Raw genomic sequence first — 24959 nt, forward strand, 5'->3', positions numbered from 1 at the left:
AGTGGTTTTTTTACATGTGACCAACTGATCTAAGTGTGCATGCGATCATCCTGTGGAACCGACCTTCAGCCGATGTAAACTGGGATAAGTTGGTTGAAATCTGTGTAGTTATACCAGCAATGTCCACCCTCTTAACGTTTGGTATCTTCTACATCGCTAAGATAAATATGCAGTAAATGGGTTGGTAGGTAGTGAACAATGTTTTGTTCTTCTGTTTGTGATATTTGGGAGAGAATGGGATGTTCACAAGTGTTGAGAATGGCCCACAATATTGCATACTACTCTAGGGGCTGTAATTTTAAGATTACTGATTTGGGATTAGGCTTTTCAAGCCAAACATTCACTTTTAATTTATTTTATTGAGCCAGTTTTGTGGTGTAGGCGCGCTGTTAACAAATAGAGACCACAAACAGCATAACCTCGGAAAGTCATAAGAATGCTAAAAGCCTTTTTATAACCTTTATTTTCTTGTCTTGTACTAAAGCAAAGAGATCTGCGAGGCAAATGAAACCATCATGTGCCCTATGTGTGAACGCAATTGCACGCTACAAAAACTCAATGAAAGCTGCATATACGCCAAGGTAATTATTGTCTTATTGCTATCAAGATAATTTTTGTCTAAAGGTCCACTTTCATTATGTAATGGCTGCCCTTGTTTCAGCAAAGATCCCTGCAAAACATGTCGTTTCTCTGCAGAGGGTTTTTTTCTGCCTTTCTAATTCATGTTTCTAATAAGAGAATGCTCTGAAATGATCAGAGATTATTCTAAAATTTGTTTTACTTTCTGTGAGCATTTCCTTCCTAAATCCTTACTATTTTCATCAATTTATAAAGTCCCCTGAGTAACAAAACTTTTCTTGGAAGATTTTTCCTACTTTCCCCTATAATTGACTTCTTACTTTATTTCCCGTACTTTGTAATTGAGTTTCTGCTCCTCCCAAAGGAATTCTTTAGCATAATGTGCCTGTGATGTGCTTTGCTCTGTCAAACTAATGCAAAGATTTTACACAACTAAATATTTTACTGCAAGAAGCTATTCTTCAAACTTAAATAATCACAAGCACTTCTATATACAGGCAGTGTTTTCAAGTAAGCAATACATTTTGATCTGTGGTATGTTCATAATGCTGGAAAAGCAGCCTTGGCATTCTTCTTGGAATTCTTTAGCCCATGAGATAAATCTTGCTCAGAAGCTTGTATTTATAAAATGTGATTGTGTCTGGGCCACGGCATTACAAGAACACTGCAGCAGTGTGACAGAGAAAATCCATTTTTGTGTTGGATTTTGAAATTTGGTATTGATAGAATCAATGTTTAGTTTTACTCAACATTTCAAATTTATCTGTGAAGAAAAATTGTAAAAACATTTGACATGTATAAAAATGATTTATATTTAGATGTTACAAATTTAATTTTCTATTTTGTAATGCCAAAAGAAAAGAAAAGAAAAAGTCATTTTGCAACGATAGCAACAAATACCATTGAAAATGTCATACTTAAGGCGAAACTGGTTTTATTTTTTAAATACTACTATAACTCTAGAGCAGAAAGTGGCTCCATAAGATTTTTTTGTAACTTTTTTTTTACTCTTTTTTTTTTTTAAATGCCTACTGAAGGTAAGAGCTTTCTTAATTGAAATAACATTATGCAAATTATACAACCCATCCCAGAAATGCCTCTTTTTAAAAATGACAAGTACCTCTTCAGCAGTCCACTGCAGTTTAACAGGAAATTAATACATTTAAGTCCTGTTATTTTAACATCTCCAGTTAATAAGAAGCAGGTTTTATGCCTTTCTTACATTTACACTGACATCATGTGTTTGTCATGCAAATTTCACATTTAACATCACATTGTGAATAATTCCCAGGAGCAGAAAAATTGTGGCAGTCCATCCATGTTTCCACATATTTTTAAACCAGTCCCCTTGAAACAAAATCAGGTGACAACCAGGGAAGACCAGCAGTAACCACTCATATTCCATCTTCATAGGCACCCTTGTCTGATGTCTGCAAATATTATGGAAATTCATGTAAGCGCCCAGCTTTTCCTGCCAATGGTTTTGCTCTAAAAAAACTTATCAGCCTTAGACTGGAACACAGAAAACAAACAGAAAATTGTCTCATCTCAGGATTTGTCTGTTCTGGATCTCCCCCAAGTCGGGGAGAGAGAGATTTCTCTTTGGGAAGGAATAGGAAAAAGCTCAACGAGGCTTTTTATAACTCTGAGGTTGTAACTGTGATGCCTTCACTCACCGTGTTGTCTCTGAAGAACAGTTCACTGCAGCTTCACTTGTTACCCTCTTGCTAGGAAACGTCTGGTTTCCAGCAGGAGTTGTGATCCTGCTGGGTGCCACCGTGTTGCTCTAGTTGAGCAGCACATACCCAAACATGTGTCAGCAGTTCCACTGTGTCTGCGCCCAAATTGGTGAATGAAAATAATCTGTAATGTTAGAAAACTACAGTCTGATTTCAAACCAAATGCTCTTTTGTGCTTTCTGAAGCACTGTTAGTAATATAAATAAAAAGAATGCATTTGAAAATAAGGCATCAGATCTGCTCTCTGGGAAAAGAAAATGGCATTTCCTGCTTGCCCTGAGATGGAGCTTGTCAGCATTTCCCTCTGGTTTTGTTGTTGTGGGAACATAACTTGTTTCTGTCTTCCTCGCACACAACCAAAGAGCTGCTACACCAGGGAAGCTATTCCTGACTCATTCCGGGCACCGGCACCCTTATTCTGGAATAAGTGTTTTAATCCTTACTCATTCAAATAACTCATTGTATACGAGTACATAAGCATTGAGTTAATGAGGAAAAGTGAGTTCCTTTAAGTGAAATTTATCTCCCCAAACCTGCTGATGTCATGGGACCTGCCTCATTTATGTAAGGGTTTGTGCTCATATTTCACGTTATTAAAACTGCTGTCTGGGTTTCTTTGTTAAATATCTGCCAAGTTTCCCTTTAGAAGAGCACTTCAGACAGAACAAACTAATGCCGGAAAAATCATATACTTCAAATGTTTTTTCTGCCAAGTTTTTGTAAAGCTGGAGACAAAATACAAAAGATGCCTTTCTCCTTCTTGTTGTTGCTCTTTTCTTTCATCCCCTCCCTCTTTATTCTATTTCCATTTAAAAATGCCGCACTGAAGTGAAGTTTATAATTTAAGGGAAAGGCATGTAATACCTGAGCTGTAATCTGACTTGCTCAATGCCCAGGCTGTCATTCTCATCCGCGTTAAATGGACTCTTTGATCCGTGGGTGATTAGCGTGGTGCACTGGGGCTCTTTGGGCTGGTCCTGCACCCAGCACATCTTGCCCTCGGGCCCCGTAGCAGGGTGTTGAGTCAGGGTTGGTACTGGCACCGGCCCTGTTTAACATCTTTGTCAGCGACATGGCCAGTGGGATCGAGTGCACCCTCAGCAAGTTTGCTGATGACACCAAGCTGTGTGGTGCAGTCGACACGCTGGAGGGAAGGGATGCTGTCCAGAGGGATCTGGGCAGGCTGGAGAGGTGGGCCCGTGCAAAACTCATGAAGTTCAACAAGGCCAGGTCCTGCACATGGGTCAGGGCAATTGCAAGCACAACTGCAGGCAGCGTGGAGAATGGATTGAGAGCAGCCCTGAGGAGAAGGACTTGGGAGTGTTGGTTGATGAGAAGCTCAACATGACCTGACAGTGTGCACCTGCAGCCCAGAAAGCCAGCCGTATCCTGGCCTGCATCAAAAGCAGTGTGACCAGCAGGTTGAGGGAGTTGATTCGCCCTCTCTACTCCACTCTTGTGAGACCCCACCTGGAGTACTGCGTCCAGCTCTGGGGTCCCAGTGCAAGAAAGACGTGGAGCTGTTGGAGCGAGTCCAGAGAAGGGCCACAAACGTGATCAGAGCAATGGAGCACCTCTCCTGTGAAGACGGGCTGAGAGAGTTGGGGTTGTTCAACCTGGAGAAGAGAAGGCTCCAGGGAGACCCTTAGAGCAGCCTTCAGTACCGGAATGATAGGACAAAGGGTAATGGCTTTAAACTGAAAGAGACTAGATTTAGATTAGAGATTAGGAACAAATTCTTTACTGAGAGGGTGGTGAGGCTCCCTCCCTGGAAGTGTTCAAGGCCAGGTTGGATGGGGCTTTGGGCAACCTGGTGTATGGGAGGGGTTGGAACTAGATGTTCTTTAAGATCCCTTCCAACCCAAACCATTCTATGATTCTAGGGTGGATTTGAAGTGCCTGAAGTCTTTTATGATGATGACAGCATCATTCGGATATGCTGATGGACGAGCACGAAGTCCTACAGTATTTCACTTCTGCTTAGAGGCGTCTGATCGACATGGAGTCTCAGACTATGCATTTGAATTTATTGATATCCAGTGCCAAATAGTCAATTCCTGGTTTAGAACCTTAAGAAAAAAGAAAAGAAGAAAAGAATTGACATACAGATAAAATACGTGTGCTTTTAATAATTTCTTACACTATTATAATAATTTTACTCAATAAGAAATAAAATAGCAACACTATTTCTATTAATTTCTTCTGCTTTCCCGAGTTACTTTTCTTAATTTACAAGACAGAAGCAATAATGCCAGCCCTCTCTGGAAGAATGAAATCTGTCAGCAGGATGAGTTCTCCTTGCAGCAGGCCGCTCTCACGGGAGCAGGTTAGGTAACCTGCCCCAGCCAGGCGGTCAGCCCCAGCATCCGGGCACACCTTGCATGCAGAACATTCCTGCTGGCCAGAGTAACGTCAGATGTAGGAGAAGGTGACAGTACAGCAAAACTGAATCTGGTTGCCTGCACCCTTCTGTTGGCATAAGGACGGGCTTCTTTTCATGATAAAAGCTTAAAAATTGGTCCTTAAGTCATCAACAGAGTCAGCACCAATGAAAGTAAAGTCTTTTCAAGAATATTCTATTTCAAGACATTCTATTCATATTTCAAAGAGTGGGAAATCTCCTAAATTTTCTGGATGGTTTAAGACAGTACATATCGAAGCCATTTATTTGCAGCACTTCATTTTTTTTCCCTCTTTCTTCAGATCCTCTAACATATGCCAGTGGATGATAAGTTGCTGTACTCTATTATCTTATAGTGATTTGTGCCTTTTTTTCAAAAGAGGAATTTGAAGCCTGTGCTTTGCTTGCTAATGCTCAGAAACATTTTAAATCACCTTTCATTACAAGAAATGCAGGCCTGTTATCCTTGGATAAATTGCATTGCTGTAAATTGGCAACCTTAAATCTATTCAAAGTACATTGATCTTAATTTCAGCTTCCTAAATACTGTTTCATTTTATGGCTTGAATATAAGAAATTCTGGATTTTTGTAATATAATTTGTGATGTTTTCATAATAAGTGAGACATCAAATTCATCCACTGAAATGCTTAGAGTGATCCACAGGCGCGCAGAAACTAATTACTACTTATTTTCTATTGCTAAATGGAAATGGACTTTGGACTTTGCAGCAGAATGTCTATTCCGCCTGCAAAATCTTATAACAAACAGATAAGGGATAAATCCAACAAAAAGGAGAGCATTCATGAGGTGAAATTAAGTGCACAATTTAGAATTATGTATTGGAGAAGTGTAGTATTTAAAATTTATTTAATGTTTGTGGGAGTTTAGGGGCACTAGATTTTAAGAAGAAGAATATGTCAACAATTTGAGAGGCTGAGATGTCTGAATAAAAAGGAATATATACAATTCTTACCTGCCCAGAAATTGCAGTATAGCCTGGGGGAAGAAGAAAATGGAATCAAGAGAGACATTAACTAAGTAATATACAGAGGAAGGAAAGCGAAAAGACAGAAGTTATTTAAGTTTATAAAAACCTTAAAATAGAAAATGTAGAGGTTAGATTTGACCCAGCATATGAGTAGAACTCCGGAGGAATTTTTAGCCTGTCTGGACATGGGCAGAGCACTCTCAGTGTCTGTGAAACAAACAGACTGGAGAGGCGTGAAGTGACAGTCTGGAAATCCAGAGTTCAGGTTACACTGAAAGACAAACCTTGGTGAAAGCAACGTGCAAGTAGGACTTCGTATTAGAATGCTTAGTGTTTAGCTTCTGCCACCAGTTAGGTCCGCAGGGATTCTTTGGGGCAACAGATAAGGTGGTAATATTATTTGTTCCTGATGTATTTATTTTCCATTTCAGGTTACACATTTGTTTGATAATGGAGGGACTGTCTTCTTCGCTATTTTCATGGCAATTTGGGGTAAGCACATTTTTATCTGTTTTGTATTTTTAGTTCACCTGACCGTTTTATATGATTATTGTGTAAAGGGAGATTATAGCTCTTGATAAAATTTAAAGAAGGATTACGGTTTTGTCGCACAAACTCTTTTTTTCTGTTTTCATCAACTTCAATTTCTATGCTAGTTGTGGGTGAAAATAATACCTTTTTTCATTAATGTAATGACTGTCTTGAGCATCTTAAGTGTCTTTAAGCCTGAATTTTATATCATGCAGGCAGAAATATTTTTTGAGGCAAACATGTAGGTTAGTTTCCTGTTCTGGAGTCGACACAAAAATCACATATTGTAGAGAATTCTTATGGAATAAATGAGAATGTTTTTGTGGGAGCTGATTAGAGGGAAGTATAGGGAAGATTTGATCTTAAGTGCTTACAGCAATTTAACTATTTGTATTCAGATTCCCAGTCTGATACTTCATTACGTTCATTCTGACATCACGCACATCATGTCATGGGGCACAAAGCCAAGCAGGGTGATATCCACAGAGACCACAGTTGAACAGGAGTTACCAGGAACAGTCTTGCCTCTCTTAGAAGGTCAGTGTAACAGTGCCGGATAAGACAGATGTAATGGTTCCAGCAAGAAATGCTTGATGGATATAGCTTTCACCAAAGCTAACAGTATTTTGCTGCTGGAAAGTAGGGAAGACCGGTATTAGAACAAGAGATAATTAGTTTTACCAGTGTAAATGTTCATCTGTGTAAACCCTGAGAAAATAACACCAGTTCACATACATACAACTGAATTCAAGCCAGAGTTTTACAATTTTAGAGTCAAATGGCACGCAACAGCTTTATTTATGTAATATGTATGAATAAACATTAATGATTCTAACTTAAAGCGAAAAGTGAACAAATGTCACAAATTTTAGAGGCTGGCCTGGTAAAAACAAAAAAAAAAATACAAACAGCAGCAACAGATTAAAGAGCAAAATGAGCACACGCACACAAAAATTGTAATTAGGTTGTAAAAATTAACACAATATAAATATAGCTGAAAGGTACACTTTGATTGCTTGCCTCAGTGATATTTCTTCATTGGATCCTAATCTTGCTGTTACAGCCTTGCAATTACTAATAATTAGTTTCATAAATTCCTAAAATACATTGCACTTGGTTATGTGGTTACTGACGTAAACAAAGCTGGTAGCTTCTTAGCATCTCTTCATCTCTGTCCTCAAGGTCTCCCTAGAGAGAGCTCTTTCCATTTTCAGCTGAGGGCAAGGTTTAAGTATAAGGAGGAATTTTGCTTATATGATACAGCTTTACCATTATCAGGAAAGATGGCATAACATGTACAAAGGAAGAAGAAAGCTGAGCATTACGTTTTTCTTAATTTCAAGCAGCAGACTGATACTCTCACCTCGTACAGGTGCATGTGTCTCAGATTGTCAGCCTGCTATCCAACGTACTGGATACAGTGTTAGAAGTCAGGTTCTGGATTTGGTGGGAAGCGTGCTGATTTCATGCCTGACCCCTGTAGGAATGGCAGCACTGCACATATGCACTCAATTCTTTAATCTTCTAAATACTTTGAATTAAATACCCCTTTTACTCATCTGTAGTGTGATTGTTTCTCTCTCTGGCGTGTGCAGGCGTGTAATTCACTAACCCATCGAACGAACCCTCATTGCAACGTTCACAGTCAGTGAGATAACTCCATCAACGTGATCCACAGTCTCCACACTAAATAATGCATTTTAACAGTTGTAGTAAAGAGCATGTATCCCATGTGAGCGGTTATTTTCTTTGCACTTTATGCTGTTTATTCAGTACCTTTACACCTGTGTCTTTTTCATGTTCTTGCTTTCTATTTAGACGTTTCTGATAATTGCAAATGGATAAACTATGCAATTACTTGCATTATGCTGCCATAATTTTACTCTTTAGCTGGACAAAACAGGAGCGTGCTTTTTAGGTTATCTATATACATGGCAGAGATAATTTCTTTCCTGTCATTGTAAGGTAAGTATTTCTTCTATCTGACCTGTACCAAAACCTTTGACATCATTGCTACAGGTCTAGCCTGCAATGCAAACAACAGATAGAGGAATAGAAGCTTGTCGTCTTTTTGTCCCTCTAATAGTGATTTTAACTCTGTGTCATCATAGTCAAAGGTTAAATGTCGTACGTGTTACTCAGTAGTTCCATTCTCCCCAGCAAACTTCAGCCTCTGAGTAACCCAAGTAAATCTAATTCTTTTTGTCATATTCACTGAGGAAAGTACAGATGTAGAGTGGGGAAAATAATGCCCTGAATCATTTATCAGATGGGAATTCTGTTTGGACAGAACAGTTTCACCTCAAGGTAGTTAAACTTGGGATTTTTTTGTATTGATGCTCAAATATCATTGCAACCCAAGTCAAATTTTGCTCTGTTACATAGCTGCGTTCTCGACCAAAGTTACACACCGTAGAATTTTCCCTGGGTGCTATTTGTCTATATTATGCCTAAGAAAGCAAGTGTAGTATCCTTCCAGGAAAAGCATAAGTTGATCATTTCATTACAACATAGAAGAGTGATGCTCTGCTATCAGTGATCTTGTGATTTTTCCCTTGCTTTCCAAAACATTATTTGCACAATAATGGCCGTAAGATAACAGCTGCCAGGTCATTTTAGAAAAAAGAAAAGCATGTAGGTAACAAGTGGGAGGATAGTCTGAAGTAAACATTACGGTGAAGGGTGGGATGGTGTCATGTCAGCCATAGGAATGCCATCGGACGGGCACCCTGCGTTGTCTTCCTCTCCCTTGTCTGCTGTGCTGCTTTTGTCATCAGGTGCACATCTGATACTCGTATTGTATGGTCCAAGTGAGTTGTCTAAGTGGAGAACTGAAAGGATAATGTGATTATCTTTTATATATTGCTTGAAAGATTCTTATCCTCATACACTGGGTACCTTACAGTTTAGTTCAGCAGATTCTCGCAGCTAAATCCAGTTAACCTCTTTCTTACATATGGGGACCAAAAGATAAAGGCCCTGATCCACCATCTTCTGAAGATAACGTGTTCTCCCAGTAATGTCCGTTCAGCACTACATGGGTGGTCAACTTTCAAAGCTAGTTCCTAATCTGATGTTCTGGCAGCTTTCGGCTCTTGCATTTAAGCCAGAAAGGGCGTATTGCCAGAGTTTTATTTTGATTTGATTTTATATGAGGAAAAAAGTGTGTTTAGCCTCTCCGTGTTTGTTTAAACATTTGAAAATAAAGTCCAGGAACATGACACAAATGTTTGGAGACACTGTGATTACACTTTAATACAAGTTTATATGTATTCAGGGAGAAGACAAAAGCAATCTTTTTTTAAAGCTCTTAAAAATATTTTTACTTCTAAAAATAGATATAGCTTCATCACTCATTCTGTAGTTGAAGTTGGATGAGTAAGGCATCTAGCATTTTTCAGTTAATCAAAGTTTGGGAGAGCTTTTGAGCTATAATTTTGACCTCTCCTGCAATTCTTTGAACAGGTTCACTGATACTAGATATGATATTTCCTGATATTTCAGGGGTTAAAAAAATAACTTTTAAGGAAGAGACAGAGATTTAAGGGGAGAATTGGTTAAGCTAATATTTAAAAATAATAAGGTACTGTCAGTTGAAAACTAGTTTGACTGGAGTCAATAATATAATTCCAAATAATTCAATAGGACCAGACTATTTAAACAGCTCTGCGGCAGAAATAAAAAATGTTCTTACGCAAAACGCTTATGCTAACGCTTATGCTATTCCTTACCTGGGTCATTCCGTGTATCATCATAAAGCCGTCTGTGGGAAAATGACTCAGACCTTTTCTTGCCACATATAAAATATCCAATCAGACCAATTAATATAGATCCCAAAATGGCTCCTACAATGACACCAACTATTACTCCTCCTTTGTTGGTTTTGTCTAGGAGAGAAGGAAAGAAAGAAGAGACAGCTGAATGAGAAGAATAAATCTGTAAGATCAGATACTTCACTCTTGCTTTATAGCAGTCGAGGGCTTTGGGGAGTGAGACTTTTCACCAAGGACCTGAAACACTTGGCAGACTATGACTAAACCAGCCTCTTTGCAGAAACTCTCTGCCTTTGTAAAAGAAAATAGACATCTCCATCCTTGACTTTCAAGGGAATAACTGGGTTTTAAAAAAAAAAAAGGCTAAATGAGTTTTCAGTCAAATAAAAAGGTTCCAGGTTTAATTACAGAATCAACTACTATCCTTTTATTCAAAGAAATAAGCAGTAATCACTCTTTGAATGCAATTATTTATAAGTATTTAAGCCAGCCATTAAAATTGCAGCCTCTGAATTTCAAGTGATTAAGTTTTAGAGTACCAGGTTTTGAGCATGCCAGGTAAGAAATCCACTAATTCTTTCTGCATCTATTCAGTTAGCAGAATACCTGCATTCCTCCAAGATTTTCCTCGAATTTCATAAAAGTTTTCTTCAAAGTATTCCTTTTTTCTTGGAACTGAACTTGCTCTCCCACCCCCCTTCCTTTTCAGTCACGTTATCTAAAAATCAGGTACACTGTAATTATTAGAACTATGGTGGGAAACATGAAAGTCTGATGCTCCTTCAGTTCTTAGTACAAACTGTACTCTACTCGCTATGATGGATAAGCCTTTCAGTCCTGTGTTAAAAGCTTGAAAGCTAATTAATGGCAAAAAATTACTGTCTTCTAATCTTTCCTTTTCTTTTCCTGAAGACCTGATTCGGAGCAGCAGGATAGAAAAGTGCCCTGACAGTTTTATGCTCCATTGTTTTCCCACGCATACTCAACTTGATAATTAAATGCATAATGAGTAATTCCTTTGAAAGTATTTATAACAAGTCGTCTTTGGTCACAAAAGTTTCTGAACTTAAATAAATTGACGTGTTACACGTTTTAAATGTTATTTCTATACATCTGCTCTGAAGGTCCACTCCAGTGTGAATGAGCAGTACCTGTCATTAGGTTCCCTCGCTCCTGGAAGTGTTAAACAAATAAACAGCAAATAATTTAAAAAAAAATATTTTTTATTTTGGGTGAGTTTTAGTTTTGGTCTGTACTAGGTCACCTAACAATTCATACATCTTTCAAAGCCTCGTGTTCAATGAAAAAAGGTTTTATTTCAGCATTATGATTTTATTAAACCAGCGGGACTTCAGCTAGATACTTACCTTCATTGGCATCTTTTGAACTAGATGATGCAGTAGAAGAGCTGCTGAAATTATCATTCAGCTCTGTTGTCTGCGGAATGGGGTTGACATTTGATGTAGGACTGTCCCGCTTCACCGTGGGTGATGTCAGAGTGATACCAGTGGGGAACAACGCGGTGGGGTTCACTGACGCGTTATCACTGGGGAGCACCGCAGCCAAAGGAGTACTGTAGGTAACCGGGGAGTTACTTGGCGTTGCTGTGGAAGTAGAAGTACCTGCAGCACTTTTGGTCACTCCGGAAAAGTCTCCCATAGTTGTAGATGTCGCTAAAGACATTTGGATTCTGTTGAAGTTTGTGACAGATTTATTTACTACACCTTTTGATACCATAGGGACATTGGAAGGTAAAGTGGTGCCATCAGTGGACCTCGGAGGCGTGCCGTTTGGCCAACTGCTCGTCTCTGTTCTTGTTACCTTTCCTTTGGTGTTGGCAGTTGGTGCAGTATGGCTGACGGTAGAAGGATTTCTGGCAGTAGTCACAGGCAGAACAAATCTCTGTGAAGCTGGTTGCACTGTAGACTGATTGTTATCTGTAATTGAGCTACTTCCATGATTTGTTTCATTTACTCTTCCGCCCTCAGCATTGCTTTTGTTCCATTGCAGCCTTGCAAGCAGACAAATGAAAATCATTCCACAGGAGGGTTGCATGATGTTGACTTCAAAGTTTGTTTCGTTATATAGAGAATCTGCAAGAAATTCACTTTTGTCTATTATTTTATTTTGCAAAACAAAGCTACTCGGTTAAGACCCAAATAAGCTGGTAAAAAAAAAGTTAGTGTTATAATATAGAAGTCTGTGTAGTTTACCACGTGTTGATGCTGAAAACTTTATGTTCCTGAGTGTTAATGACTTAGAGTGACCTAATACAATACTGACGGTCAACAAAAGCTCTTTTGGACAAGAAGATTCCTTGTTTCTATAAACAGGCCTTATACAGGGGAATAATTCAAAACCCCTTTGCTATAGAATGAGGTAATGATTCATACTTGGATGGCATGCTCAAGGCAATGTTTTCTGGGCAGGCAGCAACTCCAAGAGCATGCTAAAGAGTTATGCTCCATTGTGAAGAAATATAATGGTTACAATTAGCCCTGAAAGTTGATAGATAATGTTTTGTGACCCTGAGCAATGAGTGGCATATGAATGCTGCCAGGAGCAAACTGAAAACTAAATCAGTCTAGGGATTATGGATGATGCTGAATTTGTGTGGAAACTTCTTTTTCTGTAGGAGACTGGGAGCTGTATATTATGCATTAGTTTTTCAAACATTAGATTGAGAAGGATGAGAAAAACTCATCTTGAAGTCACTTGATTGTAGCAGGTATGCCGTTCAGTATATCCGTCAGGCTTTGGCAACAGGTTTCTAAGTATGAGACAGGTTGAGATCATGCAGTTTTTAACTCCCACACATAACCTCTCATGTGACAGCACAATAAAAAGTATAGGTAAGTTACATCTTCAGCATCATTAATTAATTAGGTGTCTGTGTATGTGGGTACTTTACCATGTGAAGAAAGGATATGTACACCTGGAAAAAGTAACTATATTAACATATGTTCCACTTCTCCACAGTGCTTATTTTCCAAGTTAAGGTCAGTTATATGGCAGGAAGGACCTATGCTCAGATAACATTTGTAACTTATTTAGCAAAAAATGAGAGAGTTGTTCTGCTTGAGGATCAGTCAAACCAAGGATAACCACTCTGACCCCAAACAAGAAAGCCAAAGAAAACCGGAGTTAAATTTTCAGCTCCAATTATGATTATAATTATGATTATAATTTGAATGATAGACCTTCAGATGACTATGAAATGCTGTGCAATCTGAATATTAGATTTTGATTTGTTAGTACTAATAACTGCAAAACAGTGAGGAAAAAAACCTGTTGTATTTTACAAAGTTTTCCAACACACGTTTCATTTTAACAGTACTATTGTTTTAATTCAGCGGCATGGTCTGTCCTTCCTTGTATTAATAGTCGTATTAGCGACCAAAGTGGATTTGGTCATAACACTTATTATCCCTTTGCTGTAACTAAACCGTGTAGGGAAATTACGCTCAATTCCTTTTGACTGTAATTTTCATTTGCAGAGCAGTGTACAAAGCTGTCCATATCCTTGCTGAACAAATTCTTTCTCATTTTTTCTGATTGGTGTACTTTTGTAATCTTCTTTGTGGGGGTACCGTAGAGAAGAAACCTCATTGCTTTGAAGGTAGTTTTTCTAGTGCAACATTAAAGTTCATACAGTTTAGAAAAACACTGAAGTTCTTCAAAGATACTTGTTGCCTTTAGAGCTTAATACACGAATAATGCTATTGCAGTAAAACAGCTGTGCTGTAGATTAGCCAAAACTTGCAGAAGAGCCCAAACTTTAAATTAGCTGGTTAAGTAAGTGTTTAAGGAAGCTATGAACAGATTATGAGTGGGGGGAAAAAAAAAGTCTCGCTTTTTGATTCACTGGTGTTCGCGTTACTCAGTACCAGCTCAATGGAAATCAGTGCAGTAGGCATAGCCTGAAGTGAATAGAAACATCGGTATGGGATTGGGCTGCGGTTCAGTTACCTAGATTAGCTTTACCTTTTTTTGTCATGAAGAATGAGGTTTATACATAGGATGGTCACCACCGTGTTTCTTCAGTGGATTTTGCACTCTGCGTTTGTGGTGCTAGAGTCAAATTTCATCTGAGACCTATGATAGCGGTATAGGGGAAAAAAAAAATCTAGCTCCCAAAAGGGAAAGGCTGACATTTCTTCTTTAGCGTATGGCTTTACGAAGCGACGTAGTGGCCCCTACTTGAGGAATTCACCAAGACGGGAATGCAGTTTCCCGTAAAAATGGCCCTCCAGTATGAACCTGAGTATAATACATTGCTTGTGTCTATACTGGAAAATGTGTGGCCCAGTTGCAAGAGATCTGTAGAGGTTCTGAGGATTCGATACCCACTCTTCACACGTTCCTGGAGGGGTTTACTCTGAACTTGCCACAGTCCCTTCCCTTTGTTAGGCTCCTCCTGGAGCACATGGCTTAGTTCACTGGCAGGAGCGCTCAGTGGTGTAAGCCAGAGGGCAATAGGTGGAGATGCTCAGGAGCCTTGCCGTGAAAGCACTCTCCTGATGTGGATTAAAATGCTAATGTAGGCACAGCCATGTTGAGGAGGCTGTGGTTCTATGCCGTACAGGCTTCTCTCTTTTAATGCAAGAAAAAATCCTTATCATTCTGTTATTAATAAAGATTAAAATTGCTTTACAGCAGAAAGTATTCAATATGAAGCTACTAGTGTACATCACTGTACGTCTGCACGCCTACGCTCTGGGTGAAGCCCTGGTCCCATTCAAATCAGCCTCCCCTGGGCTTTGCGTTTTCCTTAAACTGCTCAGATGTGTGCTGAATATTTCTGCAACACAGAAAAAAAAGTCCTAATAAATTCTGTTATGGCGATTTTTATATGAATGTATATCCAGTGTATATTAAGTATGTAAAAATAGATTTTTGGCATGATAAAGTAATTGCACCATATATTTCCTGAACACAACCCAGCGCTAGTGATAGGTGTAATGTCTGCAAAACCTCTGCAACTGTCAAGAAAATAATCATTTCAACCTCTTCTTATGGTAGATAATACAATCTTCAGAACTATAAATTCAAAGGACATTCTTTTGCATGTCAATAAATTGAACCTTGCTCTGTTTCCCTCCTTTATAGCAGTGATTAGAAAGTACTTTATGTAGTACACAGTGACATGATGAGCAAATTATTAATGGCACTTCTTTGTTTCTTGTGGTCTGGAGTAACATGTTCATATTTGCAGAGCTTTCCTACTTACTATGCTTTTTAAGCCTCATAAAGCAGATTATTTTACATTAACATCAGTGATCAAAAAATAGATGGAACAAATATAAAGTAAGATTTAGAGAGTTTATCTTCTAGAATTCAGAAAGAAATAATAGCAAATGGTGGTCTCAGAAACGTATTGGATTTTTGCTCCTGTGGCTCTTTGCTCTAAAGTTCAGATTGCTTCCCAAGGATGATACACATCCACATTTAATGAGCAATGAATATTACATTTTCAAGCTTAAATGTATTTTACTTTTTGTACTGAGAAAATGATTTGTAAGTTTGTAGTGAATTATAGAAAGGAATATAAATATGATTTGTATTCTATAATTCATTTAATTTTTTCCCCTCTGTTAATAGCTAGCAACCTGACAAGTGCACTGGCAGAGCTTCCGCAGTGTGTATTTGCTGTTCTGTTTCAGTATAACCAACCTCAGCAGAAACAATAACAAGGTAGCAATAAACTTTCTTACAGAAATTTGGTATAAAATAGTATACACAGAATACTTCCCTTCCCCAGCACCGCAACCCCCCCAGCATCTAAAATGGGCTCTGAGCTGACTGAGAGAAATTCTATACTTGTTTGATAAGGAGCGTAAATACCCACTGAAGAAAAGCATGAATTTGAGTGAAATGCTGTCACTGCTTATGTTTACTACTTCTCTGCTTTAATGTTTGAATCACAGAAGTGGGTTTTTTCACTTATCCTCTCAGAAATACACACTAAGTAGAATTTGGCTGCAACAGCACCGATTGACTTCCCTAAGACTATGTAAAACAATGCCACAATTATTAATCAGATCCACTAATAAGCATTAAAAACACCTCAGACTTACCTTTGAGCTCTACAAAATATGCAAGAACCTGTTGAAATACTGCTCTGGGTGCGATTAGTGTGGTGGGAAGAGGGGACCGCAGGTACAATAAAGGTGGCAGCGTGACACCGGTCAGGAACGCGCCGTACGGGTGAGGTGGGGCAGCCCTTCGCTGCGAGTGACGGCGCGTCTGGGAACCAGCCTGACCGACTTCGCTGCTGTCATGACCGAGCTCCGTCATTACAGAGTCCACAGAAATTGCAGTATTTATGGTAAAGTGGGTAGGCAGTGCTTATTGCTTAATCCTTTGGAAGTCTTTGAACTGGTATTTCAGAAGGGTGACTGTTTTCTGTAAACTGTAGAAACTATTGTTCCGTGTACTATGCAACTATTAATTTAACAAAAGATAGCTGCTTATTATCGCAGAGTTTCCTACGGTACACTTTGTGAGATGAAAACTGGAAAAGGCGTGTCTTTTACAAAATAAAGCAGCAAAATGAGTTCTGTTATGAAAAACATGCTGCTAGAAATAGCTCTGATCCTATCTCCAAATATGTTCACAGTTGTAATAATTTAAGATAATCTAAATCCAAATTTTCTGAATTTATCAAATGTCATTAATTTTTACTTTGGAATACATAACCAGCTAGGGATCTGAATGTTACAACTCTTACTCCTCACTTTAGGTTTTATATAAACAATCTGGATTAAAGTAAGGATGAGGAAGTCAGGCATATCATATATAATTTAATATGCTCATCTAGTCAACCTGTGATTTAGTTTTTTTATTATTCTTTAATTCTTTATGTATATTTATTCTAGCCTGGTATGTGGTGAAGAGCGACTCATAAATGTTTCGGTATTTTGTGACTGTTTGAGTGGAATGCTATGATGTTGTTATCTGTTTCCACTTCAAATTTTTAAGGAATCAAGTGCAAATACTATTTCATAACTTACCCTTGAGATAAGCGTTGAGGATATGGCCTGTACTGGAGGTGTTTTTATGAAAGCAGCTAGTGGTGTTTTCTTGAAAATACTGCAGTGGACAAGTGGAAGCTGTTCTGTGAAATGGATCAAGTTCTAGCCTTTCTAGTACTGCTTTTTGGGAAGTAAATTAATTTGTGTGGCGTGAGGTGGGGCGGTCTGTGAGAAGAGGGAAGACAGAGTCTGATACTGTGGGTTTGGTTTTCTTTGGAATCTGGCATTCTCTGCAGTGTGTATCAACAGGCTTCCAACTGATATTTCTTGCTGGGTCTGGGTGGACCTGCAGCTAACAGATTGACCATGAGATCCAAATTTGGATCTCATGCAGCATTAACCAAGTGACAAGTGATACACTAGGGTCAACCGTATACTTCACACCAGCATGTACGCATTATGGTGCCGAGAAGCTTTTCTGATAGTTTTTTAAAACGAAAGGCTATTTGAATAGATGTATAATATTTGAAAATAGCAAGACCTTAAATATATAGGCTGCAATTCTGTCAAAGTGTATCTATGACAGTGGTATGAAAGTCATACCCCTCTAGCGCTGCCCTGGGCCTCAGCATCGGGCACGGGAAGGTGCACTCGCTTGCTCTCTTTTAATTGCTAGCCGTTTAATTCATCCGTTAGGAAAAGGAAGAACTGTTTGCCTGAGTGACTTATGCCTAATGGAAGATGCTTTGTTTGTGGCTCAGTTCTTAGCTAAGTGTCATGCACCTGCAGTGTGGTGCCGGGATGCTGGCACCGAGTGCTGGCCCGCTGTTCCTGGAAGGCAAAACCTCCAGCTGTGAGCCCGAGCGTGAGCAGATTCGGAGCTGTGGCCATATGGAGGCAAGGTGGTTCAGAGTACTCCGGGAGAGGGAGATGAGATGAAGCCGTCATTCAGCTATAGGCTGTATTTATGAAGTGGCAGTTTGGATTCTGAAGAGTGTGTCTCAGTAGTAGGGGTGGTACCAAACCTGTAGGGCTGTTTTATTGCATAGTGTTGCTTTAAGGGAGCCTGACTGAATGAAACTGAAGAAGTAATTGAGCAGAATATTCAGAAAGGGCCAGGCTGGCCATGGGCAAACTCTGCAGAGAGGTGGAGGAAACGGTCCCCTAGCTCCTAGCCAAAAATCCTCTTTGCAATATTTTTTTAGGGAGTAAACACACCATTCATTTTGACACAGTGACTCTTATAAAACATTCGGAAGAGATGTGCTCACATAATAGTTTCGGGTTCTCTGGGTTCTTGGTTTTGTTTGGGTTTCTTTTTCTGCTCTCTTCCCTTCCATAGCTTTTAACAGCAGCCATTCATCATTTCTTCTCTTGACAATGTCGAACTTTTGTTTTACTTGATTGTATCAACACAGAACCAATCTTTCCTGTCTGTCTGAACCATCAAACGTCAGCCTCCCTGTCTTCTGAAAGATTAAGAACTGTGTAAAGCACATGCCTAGAGGTTTTAGTTCTTCGTCAGTGCGAATACTGACAGCGTAAGGGCAGTAAACATGAGGTAGCTTAACTAAGAATTGAAAGAAACTTTTTGGAATTGTGCAACAGGCAGAACTGCAGACTGTATTGCAGAGCACTGAATAACAAGTCCCTAAACAAGTAGGTCTGTACCAAAATGCTGGACAAAAAAAGGAAGTACACCATATGCTATGGGCTTTAAAATTCAGAACAGCAATTGGAGCTATAAAATGGGAAGCAACGTGCCTGGGGAAAAGCAGGGGAGGCACCAGATAATGTTTTCTGTAGGACACCAGAGGCTTGTGTGTGATTCTCTCAACTGTAAATTATCCACAACTCTTGAGTCGTAGAATTAGGCAGAAAGAAACTCAGACAGGTCAAAGCAACGTAAGAACATGAATGTTCTCATCTTGATGTACAAATGATTGGATTACTCATCTATTGTATGTCTTGGTTTTTTACAGAAGTAATTGATATAAGTCAAGGCTTAGTGTTTTCAGAGCTAGGAGATCAGGGTATGAGATGAGTCAGTAAGAAATGCCTAGCAACTAGGACTGGAGAGGCTCCACTGCATGGAGAGCCATCGGAGATGGGTGGCGTTTGCAGGGTGATAGAGTAAAGGCAAGCCAGGAAGGATTCAGGCTTCCTGTAGAACTGGACAAATACTTGAATTTCAAAATTCTGATGGTTTTTTGCTGTCATTTAAACTAGAAGTTTATACCACAAGGGAAGTTTTGTGATTTTTTTTTTTTCCAACGTGCTTTTATATATATATATATATGCTTCTAGCTTTTGACATTATTTTCTCAGTAGCCTTGTAGCACAGCAAAATTGCCATGAATTCCATTCTACTATGTGAAAGAGAGCTTTTTTTTGTTTTTTAAGAGCTCAGGTGAGTCTGGAAAAGGTACTTTAGTTGGCAGGTATAGTTAGTGATTTGGCCTCCCCTGCTTCATCTAGATGGATGATTTTCTTGATCATTGCATTATCAAATGCTTCATGTACATAAGTAACATAAAAACATCTATTATTATTATTTTTATTAAACTAGAGCCTATTATTCATGCTATACCAGAGCCTGAAAATGCTAACTTAGAGTCAGATCTTGATTTAAAGAATAAGCAAGTCATCCCAAATCTTAGGGGACAGACAGAATGAAATAAATAGCAGGATAAGATTAGCGTGTATTCAACTGAGGACACCATTTATCCATAGTCTAGTATTACTTCTAGACTACAAATACCTCATTGTATTTCCAAAACTTCAACAGATATTTACACAAGCTAAAATACTTCCCAGTCCAGAAGAGTTGCATGCACTTCAGTAGTCCACCCTTCCTCATTCTTTTCTTAAGTAATTGCACTGAAGAAAAAAAAAAAGCCACTAATTCAATGGCTTGGTTTCAGTTTCTCTGGCTCAGGTGTTTTAAGACAGTGGGATTTAAAATTCATTATTCTATTCCTGATAACTGGGCCACTTGCTTAATTTCTATTACCTTTGAGTGTGACTAAGTGAATTATTTCATTTGTGCAATTGCAGGCGTACTACCTTTGGCACAGGGCTAGTGCATATCTTGGGTGTGCTTCCTAGAGCAGCCTGACATGCAGAGGAACAGCCAGTACTGTGTTTTGCAGAATATGTTGTATTTCTCCTACCTATTTTGTCACATAAGAAAACCATTGTTGTTTTGTGCATAGCAGGGGCTTACGTTGCTCCTGAGTCCTCGCAAAGTGCATGTCGGAAAGGGATTTCTCTTGCAAGGTGGTGTCTTCTGTAACGTTTCTGAGTCCCACACTGCACTGATTGTGATAGCGCTTCTAATGACCATGAGAAAAGGTTGTTTCACCCTCAGGTTAGTCAAGTGCAAACCCCACTGCTGCTTAAATAGGAGAGCTGTGTGTTGTTCTGGTTAGGAGCATCCGAAATTTAAATGAAATCTGTGGTGAAGAAAAGAACCACACTTAGAAGAATAAAAGAGCATAGTACTTAGAAATAATATTCAGGGACAAGTTGATTTCATTCAGCCATCTGTTATTTATGGGTAGTGGTATGGTGAACTTCTGCTAACTTCTAGTCAGTGTGCTTTAATATAGTATATGGATAAATTTTATATATATACACATAATTATGATAGCTATATATAAACCCAATAAGATGTTAAACATAGTATAGAAAAAGGTAGGAATGTAAGACCATCCTATTCAGTTTGAGTTAGAAATACTGCTTCTGAGCAGTTGACTTGCCAGAAGGAAGCAAATTTTCTCGCTCCCTATTTGAAATCACTGTTTTCCAGGGAACAATTGGACAATCCCACGTTTTGTCAGGAATCCCACCAAAACAAGGTGTCTTGCCCTCAGTGGCGAACTACAGTGTTTGGGAAACTTGGATTTATTTATTGGTTGTAATTATTTTTATAGGGCCTACCAAAAACACTAAGTACATGAAAGATCTGATTATGATCTCGCATGTAGATTAGGAATAATTGTTTCTTCAAGGAAAGATTTTAAACCATGTAAGTTTTGAATAAAATGATGATCTAAAAGACATGGCAGCATCTCATATCGACAGGTACCTATCTCTGTACAGATACAGCAGACAACAAAAAAAAAATGATTCTTAGATAAACATTGTAAAATAGCGTTCCAATTTTAACAGTGATTATCCTGAAGTTGCTTATAGTTTTCAGATTCTATGGGGAAAACAACCAGAAAGTGACTAATGACAGTTATCGTGTTAGATATTGCTGATTTTCTTGAGATCTGCATGGCCTTTTTCCTTTCTTTTCCATAATTAAAATGCAGTTGATGATTTCCACAGCTACAGTCTTTCTAGAGTTTTGGAAAAGACGGAGAGCTGTATTAACCTATGACTGGGACCTCATAGACTGGGAAGATGAAGAGGTAAGACTAAACAGAGGTAAACCTGTAAATCTTGCTGTCAGCATGATTTAAGTGTAAATATCAATTATTGGCATTGTATGCCAGTAATCTGAATTTGTCATCCAGGTGGTATTTTTATTTATAACAGTAGTTGCAGAATAAACAAGTATATTTGAGACTATACATGGATACTTTGCTTTCTGCAACTAGTACTAAAATTCCAAATATAGTTGTACGTTTATTAAAAGTATCCTTTGAAAAAATGAGGGGAAATACTGCCCCTACAGCGGACAGGAGCTACTAGTGGTGTCAGCACAGATGCCTTTCAATTCTATAGTTTCTTGTACTGGAAATTCCTTATCCTGCCTAAAACCAGGACGAGCAAAGGGACAGAAACTAGATTTTTATATCTTTCTGAGACACATAATTTATCCTTTAACATCAGCAATAATCAAATGATTTTATTACTTCATAAATCCCTAGTGAGTATAGCTGTAATTGAACTGTACTGGTGATTCAAATGCCGTCTAACTGAATAGAGACTTTTATTGTTATTTGTTTTATAACTTTCCATAGATGCGTAGATGCAAGCTGGTGGCTTTTAATAAATGGTTTCAAAAAGCACCATCATAACTGGCATTAATTTATAGTTTTCTTATCAATTTCTGCAGAGAAACTAGTATTTTAAGTCAGTGTTATGACCCATGATCCTTTTTAATACCATTACATAGCAGGGAAGGTTCTTATGATTTCTGTGCTTTGCTGGTCTCTGGCAGTGGTTCCAAGGATTTTCAAGAGAGCAAATTATTTGGGTATTTGAGTTGGGGTATTATAAAAAAAGAATTTGTATCAATATAAATCTACTTTATAGCACATGTATGTGTGATTTTTTTTTTTTTTTTTAATACTTCAATGAAATAAGTAGTAAAACAAATGGAAACTGCCCTGTCATTCCAGGAAGAGCTGCGCCCCCAGTTTGAAGCTAAATATTCCCAAGTGGAAAGAGTAAATCCCATCACAGGAAAACCTGAACCTTTTCAACCTTTCCCTGATAAACTCAGTCGACTGATGGTGTCTGTCTCAGGAATATTCTTCATGGTAATACCTAATGATATTGGAATTATTGTAGCCATTAATCTTAATCTGATGTAAATAGTAATACAAGTCATGAGTGCATTCATTAAGATTAGTGGATTTACATAATACAGGCAAAACTGATTGTCTCAGTCTTACTGCTTGTTTGTGGGTCTCTTTCTTTTAAAAGATGTAATACAGTTGTATTGTAAAAGAACAGTAAAGAAATGTTTTAATTCAGCAATCTGGTATTTTCGTTCTCTCAGTCTAGTCACCAAAACAAACAGCAATCTTTAAAACACTTGTTAATTTATTAATTCGGTGGAAATTATTTCAGATACGGTTTATTGTGTTCTAATATCTCTATTCATAAACACCTATAGATTTCACTGGTCCTCACTGCAGTGTTTGCCGTTGTGGTGTACCGTCTGGTAGCTATGGAACAGTTTGCTTCTTTCAAGTGGTATTTCATCAAGAAGTACTGGCAGTTTGCAACATCTGGCACTGGAGTCTGTATCAATTTTATGATCATCATGTCACTCAATGTTGTAAGTCTTCTGTTCTTTTAAAGGAGGGAATAATTTAAAAGAGTAATTTTTACTGTATATCAGATATATACATGTTCTTGCTTATTCACATAGCAGTGCCTGAAGCTAGTATTTCAGGGGTTTTTTTCTCTTCTAACACTATGTTTGTCAATATTTTTCTCTACTGCCTGCTCTAATTTGTCACTACACATCTTTGCTTATATCACCAAGTCACACTGGTAGAGACTACTGCTTTCTACATTTGCTTTTTTTTGCATTACCTTTTACAATGCATCTCTAAATAAAATTTCATTATTTTCTTGGTTGAGAATTTTCTGGGTTTTTTTTTAATTGATAACTTTGAAATCGTCCCTTATTTAAAATGCAGCTGTGATATCAGTGTTGCACAATCTTAGAATCACTGGGATACATGATTTTGGTTTAAGCTTTTCCTGTCATGTAACAGCACGGGTTTAATCATTTGCTGTGGTAGCGCAATGTACATTGACATGAACTCTATTCCTTCAACTGCAATATAATTTATCATTTTTCTATTCCCATGCAGGCACAAACAGGTAAAAAGCAATAATGGCACAGCAAACAATTGCTTTTAATTCTGTTAAGGAGATTGTACGCTCGTTGCAATAAGAAAGCATTCTTCAAAACAAACCATCTTGTATTTATTTCTGTTATTATATATGATAATTCTAAGTCATAAAAAGTACATTCAAGTGAACAAGCACAGCAAAGCTACTGAAAATAACTTGCTATTAATAGTAAATACTCAAGGAAGTATTTTTCAGAGTTGGTAACTACCTTGGGCTAAGTGTTGTTTAAAATAAAGACCAGAGATAATCAATACATAGACAGATAAGGAAGTTTTCAGTTGGAAAACCCCACCAGTATGCACCTGCGTGCAAAGGAAAATGGTATTGTGTAAAGGCTTTTGCCTGCTTTTAGATCACATAGGTTTGTTCCTGAAGTTAGAGGATAAGCATCTAACAGCTCATTAAGAGAACAGTTGATATCTGAACACTTCTCTTGATCCGTTGGCTCTTGATGTATCTTTACTGTATATTTAATGTATATACATATGTATATTTACATGGATAAAGACAACAGGACAGTAGTAGTTCAGTGAAGTCTTTATAGGAAATTATAAATCCACATCCCTTCTCTGGCCAGCTACCTTGATGCTGTAGGACAACAGAACACCTGTGCTTTTGATGCTTTTTTTTTTCATTCTGGATGTGACATCACAGCAGGCAGGATGTGCTACACTTACACCATCTCTTGTTTCTGTTTTAGGTATATGAAAAGGTTGCCTATCTCCTGACAGACCTAGGTATGTAGGTCTTTACTAGTGGTATGGTTCTTGCTAGCTGTGGCATATACCTTTATATTTCCATAAAATAGGATTTTGAAAACGTCATCTATGCATAGTATGATGCTGGCATTTCCCTAAGCGAGTGAGAAGTATCAGAGAAAGAAATGGTATGATTATTTCACTAAGGAAATAATAGAAAAGAAAGGAATTTATTCTTATACTTCTACCTTTTTTTTCAATGTTTTATAGTATAAATTGAAAAAAAAGTCATGTTATCATGGAACAAAAGTCAAAACATACTTTTCCTTAGAATACTAAAACGGATTTTTTCCATTCTTCCCAAATGTTTGGTTATCTTTTGTACAGTTTTCTGATTTGAACATTCATATGGAGAAATAGGTTAAGTTAAAATTACATTGTCCAAGAGAAAAATCTTGCCATAAATTTTAAAGTAGCTCTAATTCTGTCACATTAAAAATTTATAGTGAAGCCTCTAGTCATGTTTCAGTCATAGAGGTAAAGCTTTCTTTACACGAAAGCAAAGACAGCATTTAAGATACACTATGTGCGTATATTATCTTTTAGCGTTTCTTCTTACATGCTCTCTTGTAGCCCGTATCAAAATATGCAGTTGATCTTCTCATAGT

At 38.1% G+C, this 24959-nt stretch overlaps 2 protein-coding genes across 6 annotated transcripts in view; one reads left to right on the forward strand and one right to left on the reverse strand.

The window, feature by feature from the left end:
* ANO3 (anoctamin 3) overlaps positions 1–24959 on the forward strand; it is a 204519-nt gene that overhangs the window by 162637 nt on the left and 16923 nt on the right. For all 5 annotated transcript variants that reach the window (XR_008577413.1, XM_054827922.1, XM_054827920.1 and 2 more), the window contains 6 exons: positions 485–581; positions 6141–6201; positions 21323–21405; positions 22342–22482; positions 22842–23006; positions 24294–24330. Coding sequence is in view for 4 of the 5 variants with exons in the window: in XM_054827922.1 (XP_054683897.1) it covers positions 485–581; positions 6141–6201; positions 21323–21405; positions 22342–22482; positions 22842–23006; positions 24294–24330 (584 nt within the window). In the remaining variant the exon portion in view is untranslated. The remainder of the gene's footprint in view (positions 1–484; positions 582–6140; positions 6202–21322; positions 21406–22341; positions 22483–22841; positions 23007–24293; positions 24331–24959) is intronic.
* Positions 7009–16219, reverse strand: MUC15 (mucin 15, cell surface associated). Its single transcript, XM_054827926.1, has 4 exons — positions 16091–16219; positions 11381–12106; positions 9972–10127; positions 7009–9071 (listed from the first exon to the last, which is right to left on the reverse strand). The coding sequence occupies exons 2-4, from the start codon at positions 12066–12068 to the stop codon at positions 8911–8913; spliced, it is 1005 nt and encodes a 334-aa protein (XP_054683901.1). The 5' UTR covers positions 12069–12106; positions 16091–16219; the 3' UTR covers positions 7009–8910.

Source organism: Grus americana, chromosome 5 (assembly GCF_028858705.1).
Source record: "Grus americana isolate bGruAme1 chromosome 5, bGruAme1.mat, whole genome shotgun sequence".
Lineage (NCBI taxonomy): Eukaryota > Metazoa > Chordata > Aves > Gruiformes > Gruidae > Grus > Grus americana.

Coding starts and splice junctions, on each gene's coding strand:
- MUC15 (XM_054827926.1), bottom strand. CDS start 12,068: ATGCAACCCTCCTGTGGAATGATTTTCATTTGTCTGCTTGCAAGGCTG. Junction 10,128..11,380: donor TTCAAAAGATGCCAATGAAG/GTAAGTATCTAG, acceptor CTTCTCTCCTAG/ACAAAACCAACAAAGGAGGA. Junction 9,072..9,971: donor TGATACACGGAATGACCCAG/GTAAGGAATAGC, acceptor TTATCCTTTCAG/TTCTCCACTTAGACAACTCA.